The 26,049-nt window shown below is 50.1% G+C and overlaps 2 protein-coding genes across 2 annotated transcripts; both read left to right on the top strand.

Moving 5' to 3' along the window:
• Positions 1-420: 420 nt before the first annotated feature.
• On the top strand, positions 421-2,939 carry LOC122381712. The gene is made up of 4 exons (XM_043366201.1): positions 421-1,259; positions 1,382-1,560; positions 1,987-2,603; positions 2,928-2,939. The coding sequence occupies exons 1-4, from the start codon at positions 421-423 to the stop codon at positions 2,937-2,939; spliced, it is 1,647 nt and encodes a 548-aa protein (XP_043222136.1).
• A 12,315-nt stretch (positions 2,940-15,254) lies between these two features.
• On the top strand, positions 15,255-25,098 carry LOC122381689 (neurogenic locus notch homolog protein 3-like). The gene is made up of 12 exons (XM_043366169.1): positions 15,255-15,290; positions 15,416-15,530; positions 16,681-16,740; positions 17,536-17,613; positions 18,123-18,209; positions 19,390-19,485; positions 21,527-21,625; positions 23,027-23,113; positions 23,453-23,539; positions 23,891-23,971; positions 24,241-24,402; positions 24,733-25,098. The coding sequence occupies exons 2-12, from the start codon at positions 15,422-15,424 to the stop codon at positions 24,819-24,821; spliced, it is 1,035 nt and encodes a 344-aa protein (XP_043222104.1). The 5' UTR covers positions 15,255-15,290; positions 15,416-15,421; the 3' UTR covers positions 24,822-25,098.
• The last annotated feature ends 951 nt before the right edge of the window (positions 25,099-26,049 follow it).

Raw genomic sequence — 26,049 nt, 5'->3', positions numbered from 1 at the left:
ATATGGCCACAGGATACTGGCAGGTAGAGATCGCTCCCGAAGACCGTGAAAAGACCGCGTTCACGACGGGGAGGGGACTGCACCAGTTTCGAGTGATGGCCATGGGGCTGAAAAACGCCGGCGGCACCTTCCAGCGCCTGATGGAGCTTGTGCTGGCGGGTCTAGACACCCGGACATGCCTCGTCTACCTAGACGACATCATCCTCTTCAACAAGACCGAGCACGAGCACCTGGCGACTCTGAAAGACGTTTTCGAACGTATCAGAGAGGCCGGTCTCAAACTCAAACCCCAAAAAATGCCACTTGGCAAGAAACGAAGTCACCTTTCTCGGGCACTCAGTATCGGAGGCAGGAGTGAAGCCAGATCAAAGGAACGTGGACAAGGTCCTCACGTGGCCAGAACCTGCCGATGACTCGAAGATGAATAGCTTCCTGGGGCTGTGTGGCTACTATGCCCACTTCATCGATGGCTATGCCGAGATCGCCAGGCCACTGAGGAACGCTGCACTGTCACCCGGGAAACTGGTGTGGACGGCGGAGATGCGCCAGGCTTTCGCTCAGCTCAAGAGCATCCTGGCTTCGCCCCCCGTGTTGTCTCTGCCTCGTTTCCGCGGCATGTTTGTGCTGTATACGGACGCGTGCAACACGACGGTGGGGTCCGTCCTGACGGAACGGATCGATGGCGAGGAGCGTGTCATAGCCTACGACAGCAAGGTCCTCACAAAGCAGCAGGTGAAGTGGCCCACTTATGACAAGGAGTTGTGGGCTGTCGTCCACGCTATCAGACGCTTCCGTCAATACACCACAGGCGCCAAGTTCCTGGTCGTTACCGACCACAAACCTCTGGCCAACATCCCTCAGTCCATTGCGGTGGAACGTGACGGGACGGGACGGCGAGGCCGTTGGGCCATCGAGCTAAGCTCGTTTGAATTTGATGTCGAGATCAAGGCTGGAGTGGAACACCGCAACGCTGACGCTCTATCCAGGCGGCCAGCTGAGTCCGGAACAGTGGAAGTGCCGACTCCTGAAGTGGCTGTCGCCTCCGTATCTGGCGCTAAGGCGTCCGTAGCAGCGTCCCGCTTCCTGGAGGATAAACCTCGCTCCGGCGGTACGTTTTCAGGCGTGTGTCCTGACCCAGATCGCGCCGGAGGAGTAGAGACCCAGGTGATGTCTCGTGCCCTGAAGGGCAGTCCTGTCCCTGGTGGTACGGATACAGGCGTGTGTCCTGATCCAGACCACACAGTCCAGGCACAGGTGACGTCTGGTGCCCTGAAGGGCTGTCCTTTCCCTGGTGGCACGGATACAGGCGTGTGCCCTGATCCGGACCACACCAGCCAAGGGGGATACAAGCGGCGGTCAACGCGCCTCTGGGGGCTGGCAGAGGCGACGCTCAGGGTATTCGTCAAGCTCAGGAACAGGACTACGCTTTGCAGCAGATCCGCAGCCGGCTGGAGAGTGGGGAGACACCAGATCGGAGCAAGATGGGAGCCTGGGGGAAGGTGCTGCTGCCCCGCTGGAGGGACGTCGAGCTGCGCGATGGAGTCATCGGACTGGCGACGGGTGAGGGCTTTCGAGCAGCTGTCCCAAAAGATCTCCGGGAGGAGATTCTTAAAATGGCGCATGACCATCCGACCAGTGGGCACATGGGACGGCGGAGGACATCGTTTCGTGTCAGACGGCGTTTTATCTGGCCGGGGATGTACCAGGACATACGCGCGTTCTGCGATGACTGCGTCCCCTGTCAGAGAAGGCACCGGCCGTCCCCCGCAAAAAGAGCCCCGATGGTGACGGAGACGACGTCCTTGCCCTTCGAGAGGATCGCCGTCGATGTCACCGAAATGCCAACGTCCTTAAAAGGAAATAACTGCGCTCTGATCATCATGGACTATTTTTCCAAATACGTCCGCATCTACCCAATGGCTGATCAGAAGACCGAAACCATACTGGAATGTCTCCTGGACTGGGTCCACGACTTCGGTGTCCCAGATCGCCTTCATTCTGACCAAGGGCGGCAGTTTGAGTCCCGAGTGTTCCAGGCCATGTGCCAGAGACTAGGTATCCACAAGACCCGAACTACGCCGTACCACCCCGAAAGCGACGGCATGGTAGAAAGGTTTAACCGGACGCTGAAGGACATGATCAGCAAATACGTCGATGCTGAGGGGCTGCATTGGGACGTCGACATCAAGGCGTACTCAATGGCCTACAATTCATCAATCCACAGTGCAACCGGGTACACACCCTTCTATCTGGTGCATGGGTACGAACCGCGGATGCCGCTGGACGTCGAGTACGGACCTGCCGTCGAATCCGTGCCGGTGCACAGCTACCTCGAGGACCGACTCCGCTCCATGCGTGCCGCGTACAATCAAGTACGAAGCAACTCGGCTCGAGCCGCCAAGGAAGCCGCTGAGAGGTATGACGCGAAGCAGTGTGCCGAAGAGTATCGGATCGGGGACAAGGTCTGGACCCGAGACTTCAGGGCCGCAGCTGGCGGTAAACCCAAGCTGGGCTTACCATTCACCGGTCCCTCTACCATCATTGGTAAGGTCGGGGCCCCCGGGAAGGAGGTCGCCTATAAGGTGGCCAACAAGGACGGCAAGGTACGTGTTCTCCATCATAACCACCTGAAGCCCTCCAAATGCAGTAAGGGACGTGTCCAGGGAACCCGGGGAACCCCGAGGTCTACGGGGGAAAGGCCCCCGGGGGAGGGAGGCGGTGATGGGTCCGTGCCCGCGATAACCACAGACGATGAGAGGAGGCCTCGGATGCTCCTTCTCCTGCATCAGTCATCCTCTGGACACAGTACGCCCGCGCCTCCTGTGGGACGGGTGGGGGAGGATGACGAGAGCCCCCCAGTATACGGTCCCCCGGCCCCCTACATCACACGGTCTGGTCGAGTGTCCCGACCCGTTGTGCCGTATCAGGTGTCCGCGTAGCATGACGCGGTTTATTTGCTCTCTCAGGGACGCGATGGATGAAGAGGACCTGCTAGCGGACCTCCTGACATTCGACGAACGGCAGGACCTCTTGTTCGAGTTCGATATTGCGGAGGAAGATGACGTGAACGGGACCGCGGGAGCGGCAGAGATGGCTGAAAATGCAGCCGTTCTCTACGAGTGGATGCCCACGAGGACGGAGTCGGACGCGGCGACCGAGAGAAGCGGCGTGAGCCCGCCCTCCCGGACCGTGGACGGAGGCGGCGGGAGCGCGCCTACGACCGTGTCCGTGGTCGGGAGAAGCGGCGTGAGCCCGCCCTCCCGGACCGTGGACGGAGGCGGCGGGAGCGCGCCTATGACCGTGTCCGTGGTCGGGAGTAGCGGCGTGAGTCCGCCTTCCCGGACCGTGGACGGAGGCGGCGAGGGCGCGTCCGTGACCGTGACCGTGGAGGGCAACGTCCGCCTACCACCCCCTCAGCAGGCTCTTGGAGGCGGGTGCTGCGCTCTCCTGCGAAGCCCTGCACTGGTGCGAGACGCCATGCGCTCCTTCGGGACCGGGGGGAGCGGCGTGGGTCCGCCCCTCCGGGCGGGGCTGCTCGTGGGGGACTCGTTCGCCCGACGAGCCGGCTTTCTTCCGCGAGTGGGCGAGTGGGAGGTCACCGTGTGGGTGCCCTCTGCACAGGTCGGCAAGACCTGGGCCGGCTGTGTCCGCTCCGGTGCCCTGGCGCGCAAAGTGGAAGAGTGGAGCAAAGCGGCACGCCGAAGAGGCCTCCAGCCATCAGAAGTGGCAGTATGGCTCGGGGGCAATGACGTATACCCGTTGGGGGCCACTCCCGACCGTCTCGATGGAGCCGTATGGCGACAGCTCAAGACCACCGTCACGAGCTTGGCCAGGGACATCGCGCCGGTGATCCTGCTCGGGCCGACGCCGAGGCCCAGGCGCGATGCTCCCCTACTGTGGGCCCGGAGGGGGGCCGAGGGAAGCCCTCCCCGCGCCGCGCTGGTCGGCGAGGGGGAGGCCCAGTGGGAAGCGACGGCGGCTTTCAAACACCTCGACCGACCAGTCACCCGGTGGCTGGGGGAGCCGCTCGAGAGCGACATGCGCATCAAGCACGTGTCCGTAGGACGATGCGTGTTGGAGCGGCGGCGCCAGGGGCGTAAGGTGTCGGCGTATGTGCTGTCCCGTGCCGCGCTGCTCCATTACGACGACGATGGCGTGCACCTGTCGCCGGCGGGGTACGCACGAGTCGCGGCGAAGGCGGGCTGGCCGGCGTGGCTGCAGCTGGCTGAAGCCTGAAGATGCCCAGAGGATCGAGGACGAGGACGAGGAGCGAATCGAGGACCGCGCGCGAGACGGTGATCAGGACATCGTTGGTGACGTTGCGCGACGTGGTGGTGCCGATCGCGCACTGCCCGAGAAGCAAGTGCATTTGTGTTAGCTGGTAAATGTTATTTTGTTTGTTATCGTTCTATTTCATAATCCGCGCCGCTCTCCTGATAAGGGGGGAGGAGTGTCGGGATTTCGTATAAATATGTATCCGCGTGGTGACCGGCCGCCGCGCCGCCGCCGCCCCCGTCCGGTGCTGCCGCCTGGCGGCGGGCCGGCGAGCGACCCAGCCCGGGTCAGCGGAGCGGGCGGCCGGGCGGGCAGTCAGGCGTGGGCCCTGACCGACGACGGAGCGGCGCGGTGCAGAGCGTGTGAGACCAATACATCAGCACCGGTGACCTGTTGGTGTTGGAGCACGGCGGTGGGAGGCGAATCTCAACAGTAGCTTCGAAATGGCACATGCAATAGACACGCTAGCTACAACATTAGCCGACAATTTTAGCTAAATGCCAGACGATGCTGGCTTCAGTCGTTTTACGGGTCTCCCGAAACTGGTTGTAAAATGGTTTTCATTGACCTCTTGCCGGTGGATGCAATAAATATTTTCGATTAGCTTTGCATCCAAACTGTTCCCAGGCCATAAAGCATTCTCTCCCAAAAACCAAAAATTCTGCCTACACCAATGTTGCGCTGTTTTTTGACAGCTGAAGTGGAGAGCCTCCATGCCTGAACATGGCGTGACCTTTGGCTTCCAACATATTTGGTTTCTAAAACAAACCCGTTTATGGCCATTCAGTTCACGACAACCAGTTTTTGTCATGCTTGAATATTACCGCAGTAGCAATCTGTGTTAAAGTGACCATCCCACCTTAACATTAGTTTTGAGTTGAGATAGCCAAATTGGTGGCAATGGCCTGCAAAAACCGGATTGGGCACTCACAACATCGAAAAATGCTTTAATTCGAAGATGTGGAATTTCAAACTTGCAGTTTTCGGATTCTAAGGGGCTAGTGCATTGGGATGCCCCCTTAGAATTTGTGACGTCAGCGAAGATCTAACGATTTTTAAATCTTATACTAAAACGTTTGGTTGCACGCGGTGGTATATGCTATTTGCGCGCAACATATGCCGCAAACGCCGCACTTCCAAAATGAAGTCTCTAGAAACAGCGGATATCCCAAAAAAGTAAACAAAAGTAAAAGTCTAATATCTTGAAAACCGGTGAATATTTTTCGGTGAAATTTGGTAGATATTCGTTTTCGCTCTTTCTGAACCGAGCGACATCACTTTCATGCCAATTCATTAACTTTTTAGAAGGTGGGAGGGTCCCTTTAAAGGGACCCTCCCACCTTAACATTAGTTTTGAGTTGAGATAGCCAAGTTTGCGGCCAGGCTCAGAAACCACCATTAATCCTGGTCGCAACCCCCGCAGCTTTATAGTGTTCAAGAAATTTCTTCCCTTTACTTGCAGGGTGGGACCAGCGTAGTCCCTATCTCTTAACACTAACGAACTCTGATGACGTCATCAAGCCCATTGACCGCGCGTTATAAAATAAAAGTCTTATATTTCAAAAACGGGTGAATATTTTTCGGTGAAATTTGATAGATGTTCATTTTCGCTCTTTCTGATTCACGGTACATCACTTTTATGCCAATTCATTAACTTTTTTAAGGTGGGAGGGTCCCTTTAACGGTCGTCTTTTGGGCATCGTATCAAGCTGAATGAGTGCACCGTGGCTCAAAATGTCCCACACTTTGGTTTTCGACGAGTGCCTGGCCGTCTCCGCTGTTGGGGCGTTGTCACCATCTGACGTCCACACACGACTTTTTTGTCGCTTCAAAGGACAGAATACCTTCGTAGGACCACGAAGTGTGTTTCCATTCACTTTTTTGTTGCATATGTTATGATTTATGGCTGCCTTGTAGCGATTTGCGCTGTCTTTCCGTTAGTTTTGGCATATTTTTCAGATGAGGGGCCCCAAATTCCAAAATTTTTGTCGAAGATAGTGGTCAAAAGTAGACTGATGTTTCGTAGCTAACCCTGATCTGTCGTTAAGCTTGTTTTTGGGTAGATGGGTGACGTTTGTTGTCCATGACATGGCAGCCACCCGCTTGACGACTGGTGCATGCTCCTTTTTGGTCGCGCCCAGGCTTGTCGATCAGACTATCTCTTGCTCTCTCTGGCTTCGCTCGCTGATAGGTATAACTGCGGTTTGCTCACCCCTGCCTGCTTGCAAATGAGCTATTGGAGCTCTCCAGCAAGACCATGCCGAAAGTCCGTTTACGAACTTCAGAATCGCACTTTATTCACCATGATTGCCTTTTGGTTGCTGAGGCTGAAAACGAAAAGGGACTACTCTTTGCTGACTGTGGGTAATAACTGACTCGAGTCGTGACCGGTCACCAAAAGCACACAGTCTCGAAGCTCGATAGCTAAGGTATGTCTTATAAAAGTATAATTCTTGTATCTAATTAGAATCGAGCGCAATCGTACTTTTAGCCAGGAAATAAATGTTCGGTCAATTCTGGGACACCCTGTAGGGCATACTTGTTGTGAAGGCCTTCGTGTTTATTTTTAGGAAAGCTTGCTTCATGGCTCATACCTTGCTGCAAAACTTGCTTCATGCATCAATAACACGGGTATGCAGATTCCTTCCGTTGTTTTTTTTTTTTTTTAGGGCTTCATGGCGCGCTGGCTGCTGTCATTTTGCGCTCTTTTTTGTTGTTGTTAGCATAATGTCGAATCACCAGGACATGTATATGTATATGTTACAGGCCGTATGAAAACTCAGTCCGTTTGCAAACGGCCTGGCCCGATTCAGGCCGTTTGCAAACGGCCTGGACAGCCCAGTCAGTATGCAAACGGACTGAAAAGTCAGGCCGTTTGAATACGGGCTGAAATTCCAGGCTGTATGCAAACCGCCTGAAATTTCAGGCCGTTTGCAAACCGTCTAGGCCGTATGACAACTTTCCAGACACCAGGCCGTTTGCAAACGGTCTAGGCATTTTGAAAACAATCTGGTCTGCATAAAGTTACAGCTGGACAATGTTGAGTTTGTTGAAGCACGACCGTTTCATGACATCACATGGCACCATAAAATCCTGAGGTGCACTCGGCATCCGGAAAATATTGTCACTCGGATATTCTCCGTCGGAAAATTATTGTTGAGCGCCTATCTTCAGCATGTCTCGTTATCGCGATACCGTTCGTGATCCCCGATGATTCTCGCTAGTTCCGGAAAAATCTCCCTGATTTTCCCGATGACAAATGCAGGCTTGGTCAGGAAGAGATTAGCAGAACTGAGACCCGGCCCGTATAGCGCCCGGTCGACCCGGGCTTCCCCGGACTTCAAAGTTTCGCCTTCCACCGCAATGGTCAAGTATTGCCGGCTTACGCCACCGGCCAGCCGCCGGCGGTCGACCGGGCGCGGTGAGGACTCTAATGTGAACCAGTGGCGCGGGAGCTTCTTCCAGACTGGGGGGGGGGGGGCTGAACCATAATAGAGATCAGCCTAGGGTACCCCAAATCTAGTTTCTCACCGGTGGCACGGCCCCCACGGCCCCAGAGCGGTAGGAGCAAGCTTGCCCCACTGCCCCCTCTCCGGTTCCCGCGCCTATGTATGAATCTATGAAATTATGTTGGTAGATTTCCGATTTCGATTCCTCCAGCTGGGGGGGGGGGGCTCAAATACATTACGAGCCCCCCCCCAGCCGAAAATTTGGAGGGGCTCAGCCCCGCTAGCCCCCCCCCCCCTCCCCCCCCCCCCCCCCGGTTCCCGCGCCACTGATGTGAACTCTGATGTCCATTGCGCGCTCCGGTGTTTTATGCCGCAAAATAATCGGTGAGTCTTGTAGTGATACGTTTCACCAGATCTCACCAGTAGTGGCTTCACCAGGCTCCATCAACTGCATGGCCGTACACAGGCGGACCGTGAACTTGTATAATTAGTAATGTCGAAAAACGGCCGGGCCGAGCATCAACACAGTAAGAAAATGTTCGACGTATGTAGACGAGTCATTCGGCATGGAATGCGCAAGCATGTTCACATGGATGCAACCTGATCATCGACCAACCTGGATCCATTAAGTTCAATCTTCAGAGGCTGTTGTACTTCGCCAGACCGTTTGAAAACTGACTAGGCCGTTTTCAAACTGTCTCGGCCGTTTCAAATTGCCTAGGCCGTTTTAATACGGCCTGATATTTCAGGCGGTTTGCAAACGGCCGGCTTTTTCAGGCCGTTTTCAAACGGCCTGACTGGGCCAGGCCGTTTGCAAACGGACTGGGCTTTCATACGGTCTGCAACATATACACCTCATACGTAAAACAGTTTTAACATAAGCAGATATGTAGGTAGCTGCACAGGGAAAAATTGGTATAAAAATTTAAGAACTTAACCCGGCCGGGCCCGGGGGGGGGGGGGGGTAATCCCAACCACCGCAGCCCGGGGGGTGGCGTTTTTCGTTCCCCCCTGTCTAACTGCGTAAATAAGGGAGCCACGCAAACAAGAGTGACACCAAGCGAAAGGTCCTTAACGAGACGATTCTAAAGCACATAAAAATTTTGACCTCAGGTCAATTTTCAAGGTCAGAGGTCAAGGTCAAAGACAAAAACCGGCACATGTGTAGTGATCTCAAAGTAAGCGCTCTAGAAGACGGCAGGATGCATAAAACCGGCAAAATTGGGTGTGACACGAAGGAGGAGAATCTGAGGATTCCGAAAATGTGCTCAACATCAAAGGTCAAGGTCAAGGTCATGCTCAAAATTGACCTCAAACTTTGCACTTTTTCGTACATCTTGCGTGCTAGCTTCCAAGATGTTTTGAAATGTTTTGAGGCTTTTCAGGATCCTATTTGTGGTTCATCTTACGATACAAGGCTGCTCAAAGGTCAAGGTCACAGAAGAGTGTCCTTGCTAGAGGCTATTTCACTGATTCAAGTTAGTAATAATAAATAAGACAATTTTGTCATCCGGAGGCTCTAAATGAAGGCTTAGAGGAAAAGAGATGCCAGATTCGTGATCAGCGGGTACGAATCCATCATAAACGACCTTTCAGGTGTCAAAGTCAACCAAAGGTCATTCGAGGTCACTTGAGATCAGCATAAAGCTTGACCTTTTCCAAACAAAATATATATCATTCGACGCGGCTTGACAAGGCGAATACGATGGTAACACTGCCGTAGCTCTAGGATCATTTTTGTCGAAGTTATTTGTGAAAAACTAAAACCACAGCTCGGGGTCGTTGACCTGACCTCTGATCTGAGGTCAACAAAACTATTTTTTTATTTTTCTCTAGGTCAAACGCTACACAACCGTGCTTGTAATTTGTTTTTATCTCTAAAACTCTATTTTTAGCAGCTATTTGAAGTTTGCGTCTGTGACGCCGAAGTTTGCCGTGCAGGGGTCTAGAAAATCGACCCTGTGACGTCATCAATGGGGCTAGGTTCAAATTTGTTACTTCAGAAGATGTCAAATTGATGGGAGAAAAGGCTGAAAGTTTCGCTTTCCCATCCCTAAGCGTTCGGGAGCTATCGCAAATATTCGCCATGGGGGGGGGGGGGGGGCGAAAAACGCCCCCCCCCCCACCCCCGGGTCCGCGAGGGATAATGAAAGTAGAAGAGATTTTTGTGTTGTAGGATGACCGTCAGGGCGGCTGGGCCACGGCCACCTGATGTCTGAACCTAACATATGTAAATTTTCCTTTGGTTTCTGCTGCATTTGGATCAGAGTGCAGTTTGACCTCGGTAAATTTGCAGTGCTCTCACAGCACCGGATCCGTATCTCCTCGACAGCAACACCTGCATCTGCACTTACTGCCCTGCACAGCTCAGAGTTCCACCAGACTATCGGGGATTTCCTGAGGCTCGAGGAATGGGCCCTATGCGGACATGAGTCCAGTTCCGTGGGTTTTTACCGCTTGTAATAGGATACTATCGCAATCTGTGGAAAATGGTCTATCGGAGACCGTTGCTAAAGGCGTGGGTAGTTTCTGTGGTAATGTTAGTCATGTGCTCATAATAATATCGTGCGCCCAGATGTGACTAATGGATGGTTATTCATTCAACCTGCAATTAGTTAATCACTTGTGCGACATAATCCTGCGGCATGTGCTGCTCGAAAAAGTGTCGCCTGCGACTCTAACGCTGTTACGCTAAACTAGTACCACCTAGCTCATGACACTCAATCCGTAATAATACGGCTCATATTGCGACAAGCACGGTCACCGAAGCCTTGTTCCATGCAATACTTACTGCCAAGACGACCGCTCTGGTTTGGAGGATGGCTGACATATGGGTGAGAGTTGGCAGATACCATGTCGGTCGTGCGCTGTCGTGGTTACCACACAGAGACTGGATCGAAATGGAGTCTCCCTTGCACCGGTCGTTTGGGATATATTGTAGTGTTAACATATAATAAATAACCTCAACTATGCAGTTGATTTCAATAATACAATCGTATCACTTTGCTTGATTTATGTCCTTTCGTCTGGTATAACAAATTCCACATTCATAAAACAGAACATGAGTAGTGAGTACGCTAATCGCTGTAAGAAATAATCATTTGTTTAGGGTAATATGTTATATTGTGTTTACTTTCTTTGTATCTGGTTCAGTAACACGAGACAGCCTTCCAAGGCTTTCATATTACAATACGTTTATCAAACTCAACCGATTCATGCCGTTCCTTGCATCGTGAAGCTGATGCCGCTGCTTCCTCCTACAAAGCGATCCGTCTGTTTGCTGAACACTGCGATTAGGATGAGATACATCCAAAGCGTATTCCAAAACGGTTACGATAACAGCTCAGATTGAATACACAAAGTCTCTTGCTGTCTAGATCGATGTAGGTCCGGATGGACTGAGGCGGCCCCCATCACTCAGCAGCCTTCTCTATCCTCCGTCGACGCCTGATGGTCAGGTGGTAGCTACATGTATGAGAACTGAGAAGCTAACCGCTCACCTAAGTTCCTGCGCAACATTACCTGCATCAGAAAAAAGTATTGGACTTGAAGAACAACATGAAATTGAGACATGCCTGCAGAGAGGCTCATTACTGCTTCCTAATGGTTAAGTTCGTGATAATAAGTGAGAATTTGGTGATATTGGTCGGATCCGTCTAATCCTTCCACCTCCGCGTCTCGGTTCGCCGGCCTGACATTTAACTATTTCTTGGTCTGCTGCCTCGCGCCTCTCAAACACCAAAGGCCTTCCCATTCATGAACCGATCAACTGTCCCCTGGCATCAATAAAAATGTCCATCCTCCCCCGGTGCCTTCAAAGAGCCCTTCCTTGGGTCCCTCTATACGACCGGTTCCCCATGCCTCCCTGGAGGTCCCGCGGCGTCTGCCGGCTGCGCCTCCTCCCTTCCAAGGCCGGCGTCCGGCAGCCACAGACGTCACCGCGATCAGACCGGCGTCTCACAGCATGAGCGCCGACTTTTACACCCGTCACCGTCGCCCATAGCTTCGGCTTTGGAGTGGTGCCGCCAGAGTCACGCTGGTGGGACTAGCGTCACCGCAACTGTCGACGGACCGCTGCAGCGCAGACATGAGAAGGCCGCAAACGGCATTTGTAAACCATCCGGGGCCTCACGGACGAATGGAACAGAGACGAGGACTCGACATTTGTCATATTGAATTTGCAAATATGCCTGTACGATATGCAAAATACAATAATCTTATTATTCTGATAGACAATGTTGATATGTATACATAATATCCGTTTTTACGACGGGTTATCGGGCGAATGCACCTAACTTGACCAATTTTGCAGCAAATCTTTTTTTTACAACAATCATATCATAAATCATAAAATTATTTCAATGTTTTTTTTTATAAAAGATAAGATGTGATTATTTGCAAATCAGGCGTACCTATAAGCAACTGTGCAACCCAAGTTGATAACTACCAAGAAACACAATGAACCTAATTTGAACAAAAAATGCACGGGCACCAAAGTTGCACCAACTGTGAACCAAATGTGTACTGCAGATAGCCGTCGTGAAAACGGCTATTGTGCATCTTGGCTGTAACAGGTTGGATTGTTAGCGAAGGACCCTTGTCAATGGAACGAAAACAATGTTGTGCTCATTCAGCGGGGTAAGGGCATAAACGTGAGAATGGGCACAAGAAATAAATAAGAAAATAAGAAATGTTTCACATGCCCATGATTGACTGAGGACTAACTAAATATGTCTTCGCCAAAACCTGTGACAAAAAGTTTTAAAAAGACGCTATACAGGGTGAGTCGCTCTCGAGGAACAGTTCTTTCTATCATTGAGCCTACATATGTACATACCGCGGCTGCCCTTCTGAAATCCATGGTTCCCAAGGTGACAACAGCACAGCACATCTGAAGGGCTATCCTCGGAGGCTGTTAGGTTTTTAATGCCATAAAACTTAGCTTAACCAACTAAACTACTGAAAATGAGCTTTCCCCGTCTCCAAAATCCTCTAGAAGCGTTTCATACATTAAGCAATGACCTTTGCGGCTATGCATAGCCTACGATTGCCGATGATAATCCCATATGCATGTAGGTACTATAAACTTCTTAATCGTGAGTTTATAGCTCTTACGCCCGTAGAAAACGCTATTTTTTGTTTGAAATCGTATCTCAAAGGCATTGAAGCAAACAAGCTATATTCATCTGCTATGTACCTATTGTTAGCGAAGTGTTTTACGCGTGATTCTTCATGGGTCGGATCAGAAGTGGGTTTATTTGAATCGCAACAAGCACATAGCTAGAGGAAAAGGTTCGGTCGGATCACAGCGTTTGTCCCCCGAGCTAAAGAATTTCTCGGAGAAAAAGATGAGTAGGGGAGAGTGGGGCAAAGCAGCCACCCATCGTTTTAGCCCTCTACAGCTGGCGTCACCCCAGGTTGCTAATTATACTTCTTTTGACGGTCGTTCGAATGAGCCACACCGGGGTTTCCAGCCCATCGCTATTGTTCTGTGATACACGGATAAACATTTCTTTCCAGGTTACTAGCTGTTTTTACGGTTTGAAATTTTGTTTTATTCCACTACCGTTTCGAATTTTATTTAAGCGATTTCGTCTAATATCAAATGTGGTTATAGTACATGTCTTCTACCAGTTTTAATGCTTTTTGCCCACTAATGGCTGAGCTGTTTTTTTTTTTTTGTCTCGCACGGTATGCTCGGGGAAAAATAGACGGGGCAAAGTGGCCAGCTATAAGAATTGGCCATAAGTTGTTTTCATCTGGACAGCAGACGTTATTGCTATTGAAATGTGCTGTCATGCATTAATCTCGGCCACTTTTCGGTTACATAAGCTACCCAAATAATGCAATTAAATGTTTTTCCATCCATGAATGTCCTTTCTTTGTTCACCTACAGGCGAAAAGATGACAAATTAAACATCCGTCCTCACTTAAACCTTGTCACCATCAAATACCCTAGTCGTACAAACGTGAGGCAACTATTCTGTTTCTCATATCGGGAGACGGGACTTTAGAAGTCGCCGGTGGCCGCTTTGCCCCAGGGTATGGGACAAAGTGGCCAAAATGCATAGGTTTAAAGTTTTGCCGATATCTCCCATATGTGAACCCCTTTGGAAATGAAACGCAGTTGAAGTAAAAGGCAATTTAATAGGGATCACATTGGTATAGGAAGAATCTTTCCAAGTTTAAAAACCAAGCGTCGGCATCGTAAGAAGCGTTAGGGTGGCCCTTTGCTGCTCGTGACGAGACGAAGCCGAAAGTATCGATTTGAAAACCGTAGGTCCTTATAGTTGGCCCTCCAGATTACAATAAAGTAACTGAATCTCAATAAAATTAAGACCCCAGGCCCAGACCTCATTTTTTACGAAGCTCCAGCTCAAGCAACGGCAAAATGTCAGGAGTTCTACCCGTCTTCCCTCCGCCGCACATAGAAAACCGATAGGTCTGGCGTGAACAGATCATGTATCCAGATCATGTTCCATGTGACAGGAGACGGAAATCCGCACTTCACTGGATTGTACGGATAGTGTAAATCACTTTTACTGATCTCCCTCTAGTGTTTGACCACGACGCCACATCTAGTCGGAGGTCACGGCCGCGACTTTTGTTGGAAATAGAGGAGCCCACTTCCTCCTACATCCCGTAACGGATAGCTTGGCAGGTAGGCGCTAAAAGGACATTTTCACACTTGAGCAGGCCTTGGCTAACATGTTTCCAAGAAGCATAAACAAGCCAGGCACCACACGAAGCTTTTTGGCCTAGAGGATGATAAAAATATGATTCAAAACGAAATGTTAATGGAAATTGACAGACAAGCTGGATCAAAAGGAGACGACTTGCACTGAACCCCGTCCGATGATCTTTCTCTCGGATTTTTTTTTCCAGGCACAAATCTCGCATCGATGATTCCAGATCAAGAGGACAGCTTGGTACCGCCAGCACTGACCCGGATCGGGCGGTCAGGTGACCTCACATCTGAGCCAGGTCACGCAACCCCAGTTCTGACCTAAGTCAGTCAGTCAGGTGAGCTCATGTCTGACCCAAAGTCAGTCGGTCATGTAAGCTTATTTCTGACCCGGGTAGTTCGTTGAGGTGACCTTAGCTCTGACACAGGTCAGCTGGTCAGACGACCCCAACTCTGACCCGAGTTTGACCGGTCAGCTGACTTCAGCAATGAGGTCAGTCAGGTGACCTCAGCTGTGACCCAGTCAGATGACCTCAGTTCAGACGTAGGACAGTCTATCAGGTGACCTCATCTCTGACCCGAGGTCGGCCGGTCCGGTGACCTCAACACTGAGGTCAGTCAGGTGACCTCAGTTCTGACCTAGGACAGTCTATCAGGTGACCTCATCTCTGACCCGAGGTCGGTCAGTCAGCTGACACGGCCAGTCAGCAGCTGCTGCGGCGGACCGGTCCTGCAGTGATCCTCGCCGCCCCCGCCCCCGCCCCCGCCCCCGCCTCCGCCTCTCGGCGTATCACGGCCGCCGCCGCCCCCTATATAAGCGGCGGCCACTGCTCAGTGGCGGAACCTCTTTGCTCTCTCGGTCGGACGTCGGAACCTCTCCGGTCAGTGCTAGCGGCGGCCAGGCCAGCGGCGGCCCGCCACTCTCTGAGACATTTCTGTGTGCACCTGCGTTCGCTCGGGTCGGCTGCGCCCTGTCGCTGACAGTGTTCTCCGCACTCTGTTCCAGTGCACGATGCGTCTGTTGGTCCTGCTAGCGGCGGCGGCCGTCTGTGTGAGCGGCCAGCAGAGGTACGACTACAAGCCGCCCTGCTCCTACCTGCCGCCGCCGCCCACAGAGCCGGGTGAGTGACACACGCACACTCTACGAGTGGAACCAACACTCGACGGGACTTACAGAGTGATATGCATTCTCCGTGGAGCCCTCTGAGTTGTATATGATAACGCCGGAACTACAAGGGTGCAGAAAAACATCAGCGATCTCTTTGTCTTAAAAGTAATCAGCGATCTCTGAAGAATGCATTACCCGAGTTCTGAAACATATTCATTCAGCAGTAAGCATTCGTCCAAGGTTTACGTGTGGTATACAAAATCACCAGAACTTCTCAACGAAATGCAAAGACAATCAAAATAACTCTCGGAGTTAATCAAACACTCGTCGTAAACACCTTTTTGGATGGACAGTAGTTTCTTTTCAGAGAAATAAGTATAGCTGTAACCCCAATATCAGAACAGAAAACCGCAATTCCGCCATTGGAACACACACTCAGACTATATCATTGTCAGTGACTCAATGATACTTTCGATATGAACACTTCCGTTTTCCTTCGCCCACCAACAACTAAGCTAACGACCACCACTCTTTTAACCGTCAGTCTCATAAGTCCTGCTCGTTAAGGCGTCTGAACCATCTAAGTTACGAAAACATTCAATAATATGAATTTCTAATATGATTGTAAAGTGTAATAGAGAAATGTCAATAGTAGCAATAACTTACACCTTCATTTTAAACCGAATGAATGCCCGGTCTTTTTGAGTTGCCTTTTATATGTATTGAACGAAGTGCACAGATTGATTTTAGATAAAAAAGCAAAGTGATAAAAAGAAGTGATGGCTTTGAAAACTGCTAAAATTTGTCAGCTCATAGCCATAAATTTTTACTATGTAACCAAATTTAAAATATATACACGAGAACTAACGATGAGCCAAATTTTTGCGTTTGCAAAGAAGTATGATATGACGAATGGAATGTCACATCAATTTGGAGCTCCCTCTTTTTAATTGGCTAAATTATGTCAGAAGAAATACGATCTAAAGCAATAATTTTGTCACATTACGCTAAAAAGGATAAACCTAAAAAAAAAACTTACAGGCCAGATACTTTTTTTAGAGTTCTTTGAAGATTTGGAGCTTCCTCAGAAGTCATCTAATTATCCGACAAGAACACCCTACGACCAGTTAGACCCCCTTTTGACTCCCATGTCCATGTTTCAGTGTGCACCAAGCAATGCCCGTCGAACAGCCGCTGCGAGATCCAGCAGGTCTGCGTCCCCCGTAAGTAAACGTCTTTTACCAAGTTACCACATCCGGTGGGCTTGGTACCTGCCGTGACTCTGACTGTATCGGTCTCATTTAAGATAAATTTAAAAATCACTTCCCGTTTGAGTTTCGCATAAATAGTTCACTCGAAGTTTTTAAACATTTACGCACATCATGCGTCTATGCTTCATGTTTCCGTTTCAAATGCTTCTGTGCAAATTCTTTTGCATATTTATGAAGAATCAACGCCAGAATTTATGGTGTCAAGTCATCGCGCTGAGAAACGTTTATTCGACTTAAGGAAGACAGCTAGAGATTCTGATGACAGCTGCGAGTTCTCAGTGAAATTAAGCAATTGATTATTTAATTCTAGAGAGTCGTGTTTTCTTTCATGGCACCACGCGTTCAATGAAAACAGTCACGAGTATCTCGAACCGCACGTGTTTGATGCCCTAGATGGTTCATTTGCATGTTTCCCACGATCTCAACTACAAAAACAGCGTGTCTGTGGGCTCAAAACGCACGAACTGTGTTACATGCTGACGTGACGACACTGACCTACTGTGACCAGATAGCTTTCATTCATTGGAAGTTAGACGGTCGTGCACGTCGGAACCGCATGAAAGAGCATCTGACGGATGCCGCAATCCATTTGCTATCCCACCTCCCGCTCACCAAGACTGTGAACAGGGGCTAGATTGGGTTATCTGGGGTTATCCTGGCATTTCCTGACGGAAGTGCTAAAGGGACCGAGACGAATGCAATAGAACCGGAGGGGCGACGGAACCTGATTAGTTCCTTTCGTTCCAGTGGAGAACTGCTCGACCAAGAAATGCAAGGTCAACGAGTACTGCAAGGATGAGCCCCAGGGCCCCGTCTGCTACCCCAGTAAGTGACCAGCTCGGAGCGGGGAGGTTGGGCTGGATGGGCTGTTACTCTGCGTTGCAGTCGCCAGCAGCGGAGCGAAGCCTCGCGACAGGCCACCCACCCTGGTCTAAATATTGGTTTTATCTCGCAATGTTTCAGGCAAAGTAATTTAGCATTTTGATTATAAGTTCTCACCATTCCAAGCTTAACTCATGCAATGATGCGCTTATCTTAAAAAAGTCTGATCGGCGTCGTCTGCCGTTCTAATTCCAAGCAATTCAAGAACTAAAAGCATCCCATCCAGCAAATGCCGCGAGGGTTGACGTGCATAGCTGGTGGCCAGCGGGCACAAAGGCCTCTCGTCAATACGCCGGCTGGCACGGTCAACTTTTTACGGCAACATGCATGTCGCATAAAAACAATCCAGGAAGGCGGCTGTCGACGGCGTGTCGGATGGCTTCCCCTCTCGGCCTCGCCGTGAGCGGGCGGCGTCTCCACGCGGCTCCCTCAATCCGTCTGTCTGTTCGCAGAGGAGACGTGCGCCAACAAGAGGATCCCGTGCAGGGTTGGCCTGGAGATTTGTCGTGACACCGCCAGCGGCCCCATCTGCGAACCCCGTGAGTATCGACCGACACCGGCGCACGACCCCTGTGTACAGATCTATAACACACGGCAGGTGTGGACAGTCTGCCACTCAAATCCGGATTGATCTCATCCACACAGTCGTGTTGTACAGACTCAGCCTTGTCTATACGGATGGCCAACCAGTTTTACCCTCCTTTCACTCTATCCCTGTCAGTACGCATTACGCATAAGCGGAGCCTCAGAGCAAAAGTACCGTTTAGATTAACACTTTGCACAGTCGACGATCACCGTCTCCGTAACCGGATCCAGAGCAGGTGACCATCTCCGGAGCGCCCGGGACCGCTCCGCCGGCTTACCCCCTCCCCGGATTTCGCGGAGATCCCGCTGGAAGCTGTGGGGCTGAGCCTGCCGTCGGCCTCGGCCGGCCCCGCTGCCACATGGGGGTCTATCGGCGGCTGGTGTCTTCTGCCGCCGCCGGGGGTCGACCTTGGTGGAGGATCAGCCAGCTCGGTGCGGTGGCAGAGCTCCCCCTCCCCCTCCCACGAGCTCCTGGAGGCGCGCCAGCGGCCTTGGGCCATTTGGCGACGTCGTAAAATACCTCGCCGCGGGATCTAAAAAACCAGCTCTGCCTCTCGCTGGCTGGGAGGTCGCGACGGCGCGGCCTTCCGTAACAGTGCGATCTTGTCGAGATGCACGTCTTTGGGCGATGTCGCCGCCGCCTGCATAAAAAATCAGCGGCCGGCTCAATCACGGCCGACCGACTGGTGCAGATTTTGCAACCCATATCCAACTCTGGGAGACATGGATTCCGTGGGCGGACGAACTCGAGAGCTGTCGATAACAGTCGAATCACATTCGGCTCGGCAGTGATGCCCGATGATATTTCCTGGGACCAGCCAGTCCTTTATCCAAACATAGGAATCCATATTTATTTAGGGCTGGTACCTACGTGTGTTGTTTGTGCATAACTCATCCACTGTTTCATATCTTGTATTTATATAAGGCCACCATATGTATCATGCTGCCAATATATTGGATATTTGCCTTGAGCCTCTGTACAGTTCTAAGCCACTGGGGCTGTTTTGTATGTATGTAAATTGTATGTAATTGCACAATTACCTTTGCCGCTTTGCGCGGTGCCTGTACATGCCCCACCCAGAGGTCGGTTTATGCACGTGCGCACGTGTCTCAATGTTCATCGGGTGGTTGCAGTGCAACGCGAGAAGGAGACTTGCGCCAACAAGAAGGTGCCGTGCAGGTCCAACGAGCGCTGCGAGGACCGCAGCACGGGTCCCGTCTGCGTGCCAAGTAAGACCTCAGAGCCAGCGTCTCCCCATGGGCCATCCACGACTCCATTTCAACATATATACGCACAGACTTGCATACACATAGACGTGCATACATTCATGCAAACATACATGCATTATGCATGCGTAGGGGAAGCCGGGGGAAGCCCGGCATAGTAAGCGCTTTTTCATTTTTATGACATACCTTGCGTGATGTATAAAATGTTAATATCCTGTTAGCTAGATCAGTTAATTGGCCGTGTTGTCCCAAAAACTTGTTTTTGTGGAAACAGTATGAAGTTGCGAAATTCGAGTTTTAAAAAAGTATTAATTTTTCTGGGGTAAGCCCGGCATAGGGGTAACGCCGGTCACCTCTCCAGCGCTTTACAACGAGTTGATGAAACTATTATGTGTCTTCCAAATATTGACGGATTGTGAAATATTAAGGTACTGTTTAGCTCTGGACATCTTAGAGTTTATGTCACTACTGGTATTTTAGCTAGCGTCTATCACATATAGAGCACAGGTCGATTAAAATCGTGATGCAAAATTGACAAAAAAATGTGTATTTCAAAATTCCTTAAAATTTATTTTTTCATTTACCGAAATGCATCATATTCCATAGCATTCGACTCGGCTGATGAAGAAGAACAAAACGACACCATTTTTGAAGCTCTAGCTTCATTGTCTGTGGCGTTATCTGCAAAAACGTAGTTTGACCCTAGTTGACCTCAAGTGACATGACTGTTCTTGTGGCATACAAACATAAACTTAGTCACTTATTGATATAAACTGATGGAGGGTAACTAAAAACCGTTAAAATGGAGCGGATATCTCCCATATTTTACAGTAAAAAACAGGCAAGCACTCGCCCTTAATCCAAACTTGATAGGTATAGGCACTGGAATAGAGCGACAGGCCGAAGAGGCTTTGTCTATGATGACATGTATATTTTCGAAATTTATCTTTGGGCTAGGTGTAAACCAAACCTACTCATTATATATCATCTCATGGAAAACAGTGGTTTAGTGGCATTGCTCTCGGTTGGGGGTAAGCTCGCCCACTCGCCCGGGGTTACCCCAATATGCTAATTTTATTTTAGAACAGCGATGTTTGGAAAAAAATGTCATACTTAAGCCAGCCTGCTTCGTCACCCCTCACTACAAACACTTAAACGATCCTTTCATAACATTCGTATAAATATTAGGGTTGTATGTTGTAACATTAACAGTGCAACATATCTCAGTTTTTAGCTAAAAAACCTTAAAATATCATTTTTGCTCTATAACTTTAACAATTTACAAATTTTTTTAGCGTTAACTTTTACGCTGGCGTTACCTCAGCTGCCACGCTGAAAGGATAAACACTTAAGCATTTTATTATGAATAGTTTAGCCGCAAACGGGGTGGCCGGGCTTCCCCCGCGCCCGGGGTTCCCCCGACTTCCCCTACATACATGCATACATTTTTTTTACATTTACAGACCAGATACACTGACACAAATATGTAAATACATGCACCTGCCGCGTAAAATGTACATAACCAACTGTTAAAAGTATACGTATGGCTCGCAAACGTAGTATATACGAGCCAATGTACATACTTATATAGGTATTTCATTATCAATCGTTCAATATTTTCTGTACATTATTTGCACATTGCGCTCTTCTTTCTTCTGTTCTCTATCTTATTTGATCATTTATTCTTAACTACTCTTCTGTTCTTTTACTTGCATGCAATCTACCTTTACGCTTTTACACCACCTTACTTTCCTTACTTGTCTTGTATTCTGTTCTCGTTCTTTTTCTTCTTTCTTCTCATTCCGGTTTAAGTACATCAGAAGCTGTATATAAAATCAAAGTTTATTTAGAAGATTATACCAAAACTCAGGCTTAATTAGTTACACCTGTTTATAGTATACCGGTGTGTAAATAGTTGTTCCAGTGTACAGTGGTTGGTGAGTCGGGTTTGAAAGTGTGAATATCATCTTCGGCTCCCTGACGGTGGATTTCCATCTCAAGCTGTCGACGGTGATAGCCACAAACCCTGTGAATATGATTCCAGTCGGCACCAAGCAAAAGGAGACGTGTGCCAACAAGAGGGTGCCCTGCCGCACGGGAACCATCTGCGAGGATCGCTCCTCTGGCCCTGTCTGCGTCCCGGGTAAAAACGCTCCCGAAACACCCCTGTAACACTTCTCATAAATATCGCCGCGAACTAATCGTCCAACGACTCCGACAGGTAAACTTTTCTAGCTAGCTGGTGTGTTGTTGTCAAGAACAGGTGTACATATGTAAATAGTACGGATGCACAGTGTACATAATTTTCTTGTAAGGAACGATGTCAAAAAAGCTCTCGAGCACACTTGCTTATGGTATACGAAGCATGAGAAAAGCTACAACAATCGTGCATTTTCCTGAATTACAGTGGAATCCTGACCAAACAGCAAGGGACTCGTAATTATACGACGCCCGATGCAGGAATCCTCCAACACTCTTCATTGTTTCCTGTGACAATATTTCATCGATTCCAGCTTTTGCATCCGTTTCCGTCTATTTTCCTTCCCATTTCACTCTTCCTCGCCCCGTGACGGCCACCTGCAATGTAAGCAGCAGTACAATGTAGCCAGCAGGTCGGCCGCCATCCGTTGCAGCCGGCGTGTTTTGCCACTTTGCTGCGGTCCATGGCTGGCAGCCTCTCTGCCTCTCCCTCCTAACTCTCTGGTTACCTCTCACTGGTAACTGATGGTCACGCGCAGTGTCCTAACCGCCGCACCGCGAGGCCCGCCGTGCGTGCCGCCATAAAACTGCAGCCGCACGGGCACGATCACCGATTTACCCTTCCATTCCTCTGTCCCTCTCAGCTCGGCTTCCCTTTCCCTTGCCCAGTTCTGTCTTGCCTTCTCTACCCGCCTTTCGTTATCACCTCCCACTCCATTTTCCTAACATAATTCCCTCCACTTTTTATATAAGAAACTTGCTAGTCGCTGTAAAGCAAATCGAACTTTGTCCAATACTGAAAATGCTGCATTGTAGCTTGTTATGTAAGACATACTCAAGACAGCTCACTTTCGATGTGCATCATTGTTCTATATGAATTGTTTATGATAATTTACCCGTGTGATATTTACACAATGTAATTATTACATCAATAGCCGGTACGATGATAACCTCTTGTCGGCAGGAACAATAGCTCTTTGACCGTACTTATAAGGGATACACGTAGAAGGAAAATAAAACTCGTTGCTGAATAGGTACTCGTACAAAAAAGTTTGAAGAGCGACCCTTACTTCTTTAGGCTTCATTATGACTTATTGTTTGTTTTAGATATATCAGAATTGCCTGCTGAAGAAGCAATTATCGTACCGTCTATTTGCATGTAACAACTAACTAGTCCAACTACGCTCCTGGACAAGCGGACAGTGCACACCGCCGCCTATACCAGGTCGGTCTGCACCCCATGCACGCCATGCACCAGCTCGACCAGTGAGGTTAGCTGGGCGTCTCTGCATGGCGGCCTGCCCCTCTAACGCGTCGCGCCCCTCCGCCCCTCCCCCCTCTGCAGTCCCGGAGACCTGTGCCACCAAGAGGACCCCGTGCCGTACCGGATACAAGTGCGAGGACCGCAGCTCGGGCCCCACCTGCGTGCGCAGTAAGTTGGACCCTCCTCACCCCCTCTAAGGTCTAGGTCGGGACGGAGGTCACCGCTCCAGAGCATCCAGACTCGCTGGACTCCGGTCACTGCAGCACCGCGTGTGAAATAGCTGACTGGCGATGGCCTCGGATTTGTAAATTTGTTACCCTAACACTGTATGATTTTGTACGATATGCATTGCATGATATGTAGTCACACTTTCCGGCATCAGCCGCCGACCGCGTTCTGTCGGATCGTACGCACCGTGCTGCGAACGACAGCCTCTGATGGCCTGTGAGATCCTACTCCGGACGCTGTTCTCCACGCCTTCCGCTGACTGTTGCTCTCTCGCCGCAGTTCCCGAGACGTGCGCCAACAAGCGCCGCCCGTGCAGGGCCAATGAGAAGTGCGAGGACAGACCCACCGGCCCCGTCTGCGTGCCCGGTAAGTGTTTCACGGCGAAACCCGCAGTTCCAGATGTCCCTCGGATCCTTTCATACCCAAATATGTCTTACAATGTCAGAGAAACTGAAATCCTGTCGTAATCATTTCTGGGATTCCTTGGGTTGTCTGATCTTCATCTCCCCGCTTACTGTGCTCGTTACAAATGCAACTTTATTTGCAAGCTACACATTACATCGTTTAGGTTCTGTATGTCATCATGCACCATGATGCAATGCAATGCATCTGCGCCATAAGGGGTATGTAATGTGATGCTGATATGTGAGGGACAGGTTGATATGTCAGAACGTACCCGTCTGCCTTGTTGCTGATCGGAGCGCGTTTGATCCACAGACCGCAAGACGTGCGCTGACATCAAGTGCTCGGCCGGAGAGATCTGCAACGACCTTCCCGACGGTCCCGACTGCGTGCCCGGTACGTGAATCTATAGTCAGAGTCAGACAACAGGTTCAGAGGCTGATATAATAGATCCTAGACATGAATCTCCATGAAAACTTCACCGAGCTATGAATCAACAAACAATGCAGTTTATTCAGTCGTTATGATATTTTTATATCTTTTAGCCTTTCAGCCTCAGGTGAAAGTTACGGACCAAATTATCCGTATCCCATTGCACCGAAGAGATGAATAATAAATGTTATTCCATGTTGATATCGTGCTGACCAATTCACTGCGCTCCTCAGACGTGCCTTCCTGCGAGGGCTTCTTCTGCCGGCGCGGTACCAACTGTTACATTCGTAACGGCTCGCCCACGTGCCTGCCCAACACCTGTGAGGTGCGCGAGTGCCGCCGTGGCCTGAGCTGTATCGACACCCCGAGTGGCGCCCTCTGCCGGCGTGGAACTCGTGAGTACCGAGGGATGGCGAAGTATTTACGGAGGGATAGCACATTACATGGCTGGAGAGATATTGCAAGGACGTCTGATAACACTTGTCAACTGATAAGCCTTAAAACCTATGCTATTCAGTGCTGAGTTAAATCGAGTTTTTCCTTTTTTCCTCCAGGGATTTATTTCCTCAGATCTCGGGTCTTCTCTCTGCTCCTTAGTTACAATTCAGTCTATTGCAACCAATAAACCGTCACTTAACAGCACTATCATGCCATTTCAATGTTTTCGTACAACCCACCACACCTCATTGCGCTTTGGCTGACCATCGCCCTTCCTTTCGTTACAGCTTCCCGCAGCTGTGAGGGCAAGTACTGTCCGGATGGCTCCAAGTGTGACGAGTCTGGCCCCGAGGGTGCCCACTGTGTCAAGATCTAAACTGCCATCACGTTCACGGGCGAGCGGTGCGTCCACCTCCCAGGGAGGCGACCGCTACCGCAGCGTCCTCCACATCACCACGTCCGGATCAGAGCAGACGACATCAATAACTGCAACAAAGTCTCACTGAAAGAGAGCTACACCGACGTACCGGCCAAACTTTCAAACCGCGGCTGCGACCGCGCAGAAATGGCCGAGAGAGAGTGAACCCATCAACAAACACCATTTCCTTTACAACGAATCATCGTCAAAAGTTGAAATATATTGTAGAACGAGAGACGCCGTTTTTGTCTGCCGGTTGCTTTTGTTGGGAAGACTGGGAAACGTATCTAGGAATATCAAAATGTAAAAATATGATTTTGCACATGCTCTGCAAAGTGCGCTCATGAGCTGAGCAGACTAGAAAATAAGCTGGCCAGGGTTATGAATAGGGTGCAGAATCCGAAACGAAATGCGTTAGCCATAACTTCCTTGACGCAGCAGACTTGTAAGCTTCACCAGAGCTGTGCGTGGCTCGATCGTGGCACATAAAGGCGGCATATTAGGGGCGTTTGACAGGCCCCTGGACCACTAACGACATGACGTAACTGGCGTTAGAAAGAGCGTCAAAAATAATGTAAAAGTATTTCATTCACTTTAACCCGCGCACCGACGGGGGTCTGCGCCAACTTCGTACCGACGGGGGGGGGGGCGGATGACCGCCCCCCCCCCCCCTGAGATCTCGAGAACGAAGCAAGATAGCGACATGCGGTAAACGGCATGGGATACGCATGGACAAGGTCTACAATGTTTACAAAGGTCATTTTCAGGTCAGTTCAAAGATGACGTCACAGGGGTAAAAAAAGTCAAAATGGCGGCGCTAGATATGGAGAGAGTTTTTCTCGAATAACTTTCGAACTAGTCAAGATAGGAACAAATTAAGGGCATCGTCGTGATCCTCTCGTCAATCCGCATCGAATGATATATATGTTGACCTCGAAAGGTCAAGGTCAAAGGTTGACCTCAGGTCACGTGACCTCGAAGTCATGTATATCATTCGATGCGCCTTGACGAGCTGAACACAATGAGACCATCCGCACGGCTGTATCTTGTTCCTGTACGGAGTTATTGGCAAAAAAAACTTTGGTGACCTTTGATGACGTCACATGACTTTACAGCTGCCCAACAGCAAAACAGACCTCAAGGTAGTGAAGGTTGATCGTATATGAAGTCATGTATGGTTATGTAT

Source organism: Amphibalanus amphitrite, unplaced genomic scaffold, assembly GCF_019059575.1.
Source record: "Amphibalanus amphitrite isolate SeventyFive unplaced genomic scaffold, NRLGWU_Aamphi_draft 000125F_arrow, whole genome shotgun sequence".
In the NCBI taxonomy this organism is placed as follows: domain Eukaryota; kingdom Metazoa; phylum Arthropoda; class Thecostraca; order Balanomorpha; family Balanidae; genus Amphibalanus; species Amphibalanus amphitrite.
The sequence above is the reverse complement of the archived record's forward strand: the minus strand, read 5'-3'. Positions and strand labels throughout refer to the sequence as shown.

Excerpts from the sequence above, each read along its gene's own strand:
- LOC122381712 (XM_043366201.1), top strand. The coding sequence starts at position 421 with ATGAATAGCTTCCTGGGGCTGTGTGGCTACTATGCCCACTTCATCGAT. Across the intron at positions 1,260-1,381 it reads ACAGTCCAGGCACAGGTGAC|AGGCGACGCTCAGGGTATTC; the intron begins GTCTGGTGCCCT and ends GGGGGCTGGCAG. Across the intron at positions 1,561-1,986 it reads AGTCATCGGACTGGCGACGG|ATCGCCTTCATTCTGACCAA; the intron begins GTGAGGGCTTTC and ends TCGGTGTCCCAG.
- LOC122381689 (XM_043366169.1), top strand. The coding sequence starts at position 15,422 with ATGCGTCTGTTGGTCCTGCTAGCGGCGGCGGCCGTCTGTGTGAGCGGC. Across the intron at positions 17,614-18,122 it reads GGGCCCCGTCTGCTACCCCA|AGGAGACGTGCGCCAACAAG; the intron begins GTAAGTGACCAG and ends GTCTGTTCGCAG. Across the intron at positions 19,486-21,526 it reads GGGTCCCGTCTGCGTGCCAA|TCGGCACCAAGCAAAAGGAG; the intron begins GTAAGACCTCAG and ends ATATGATTCCAG.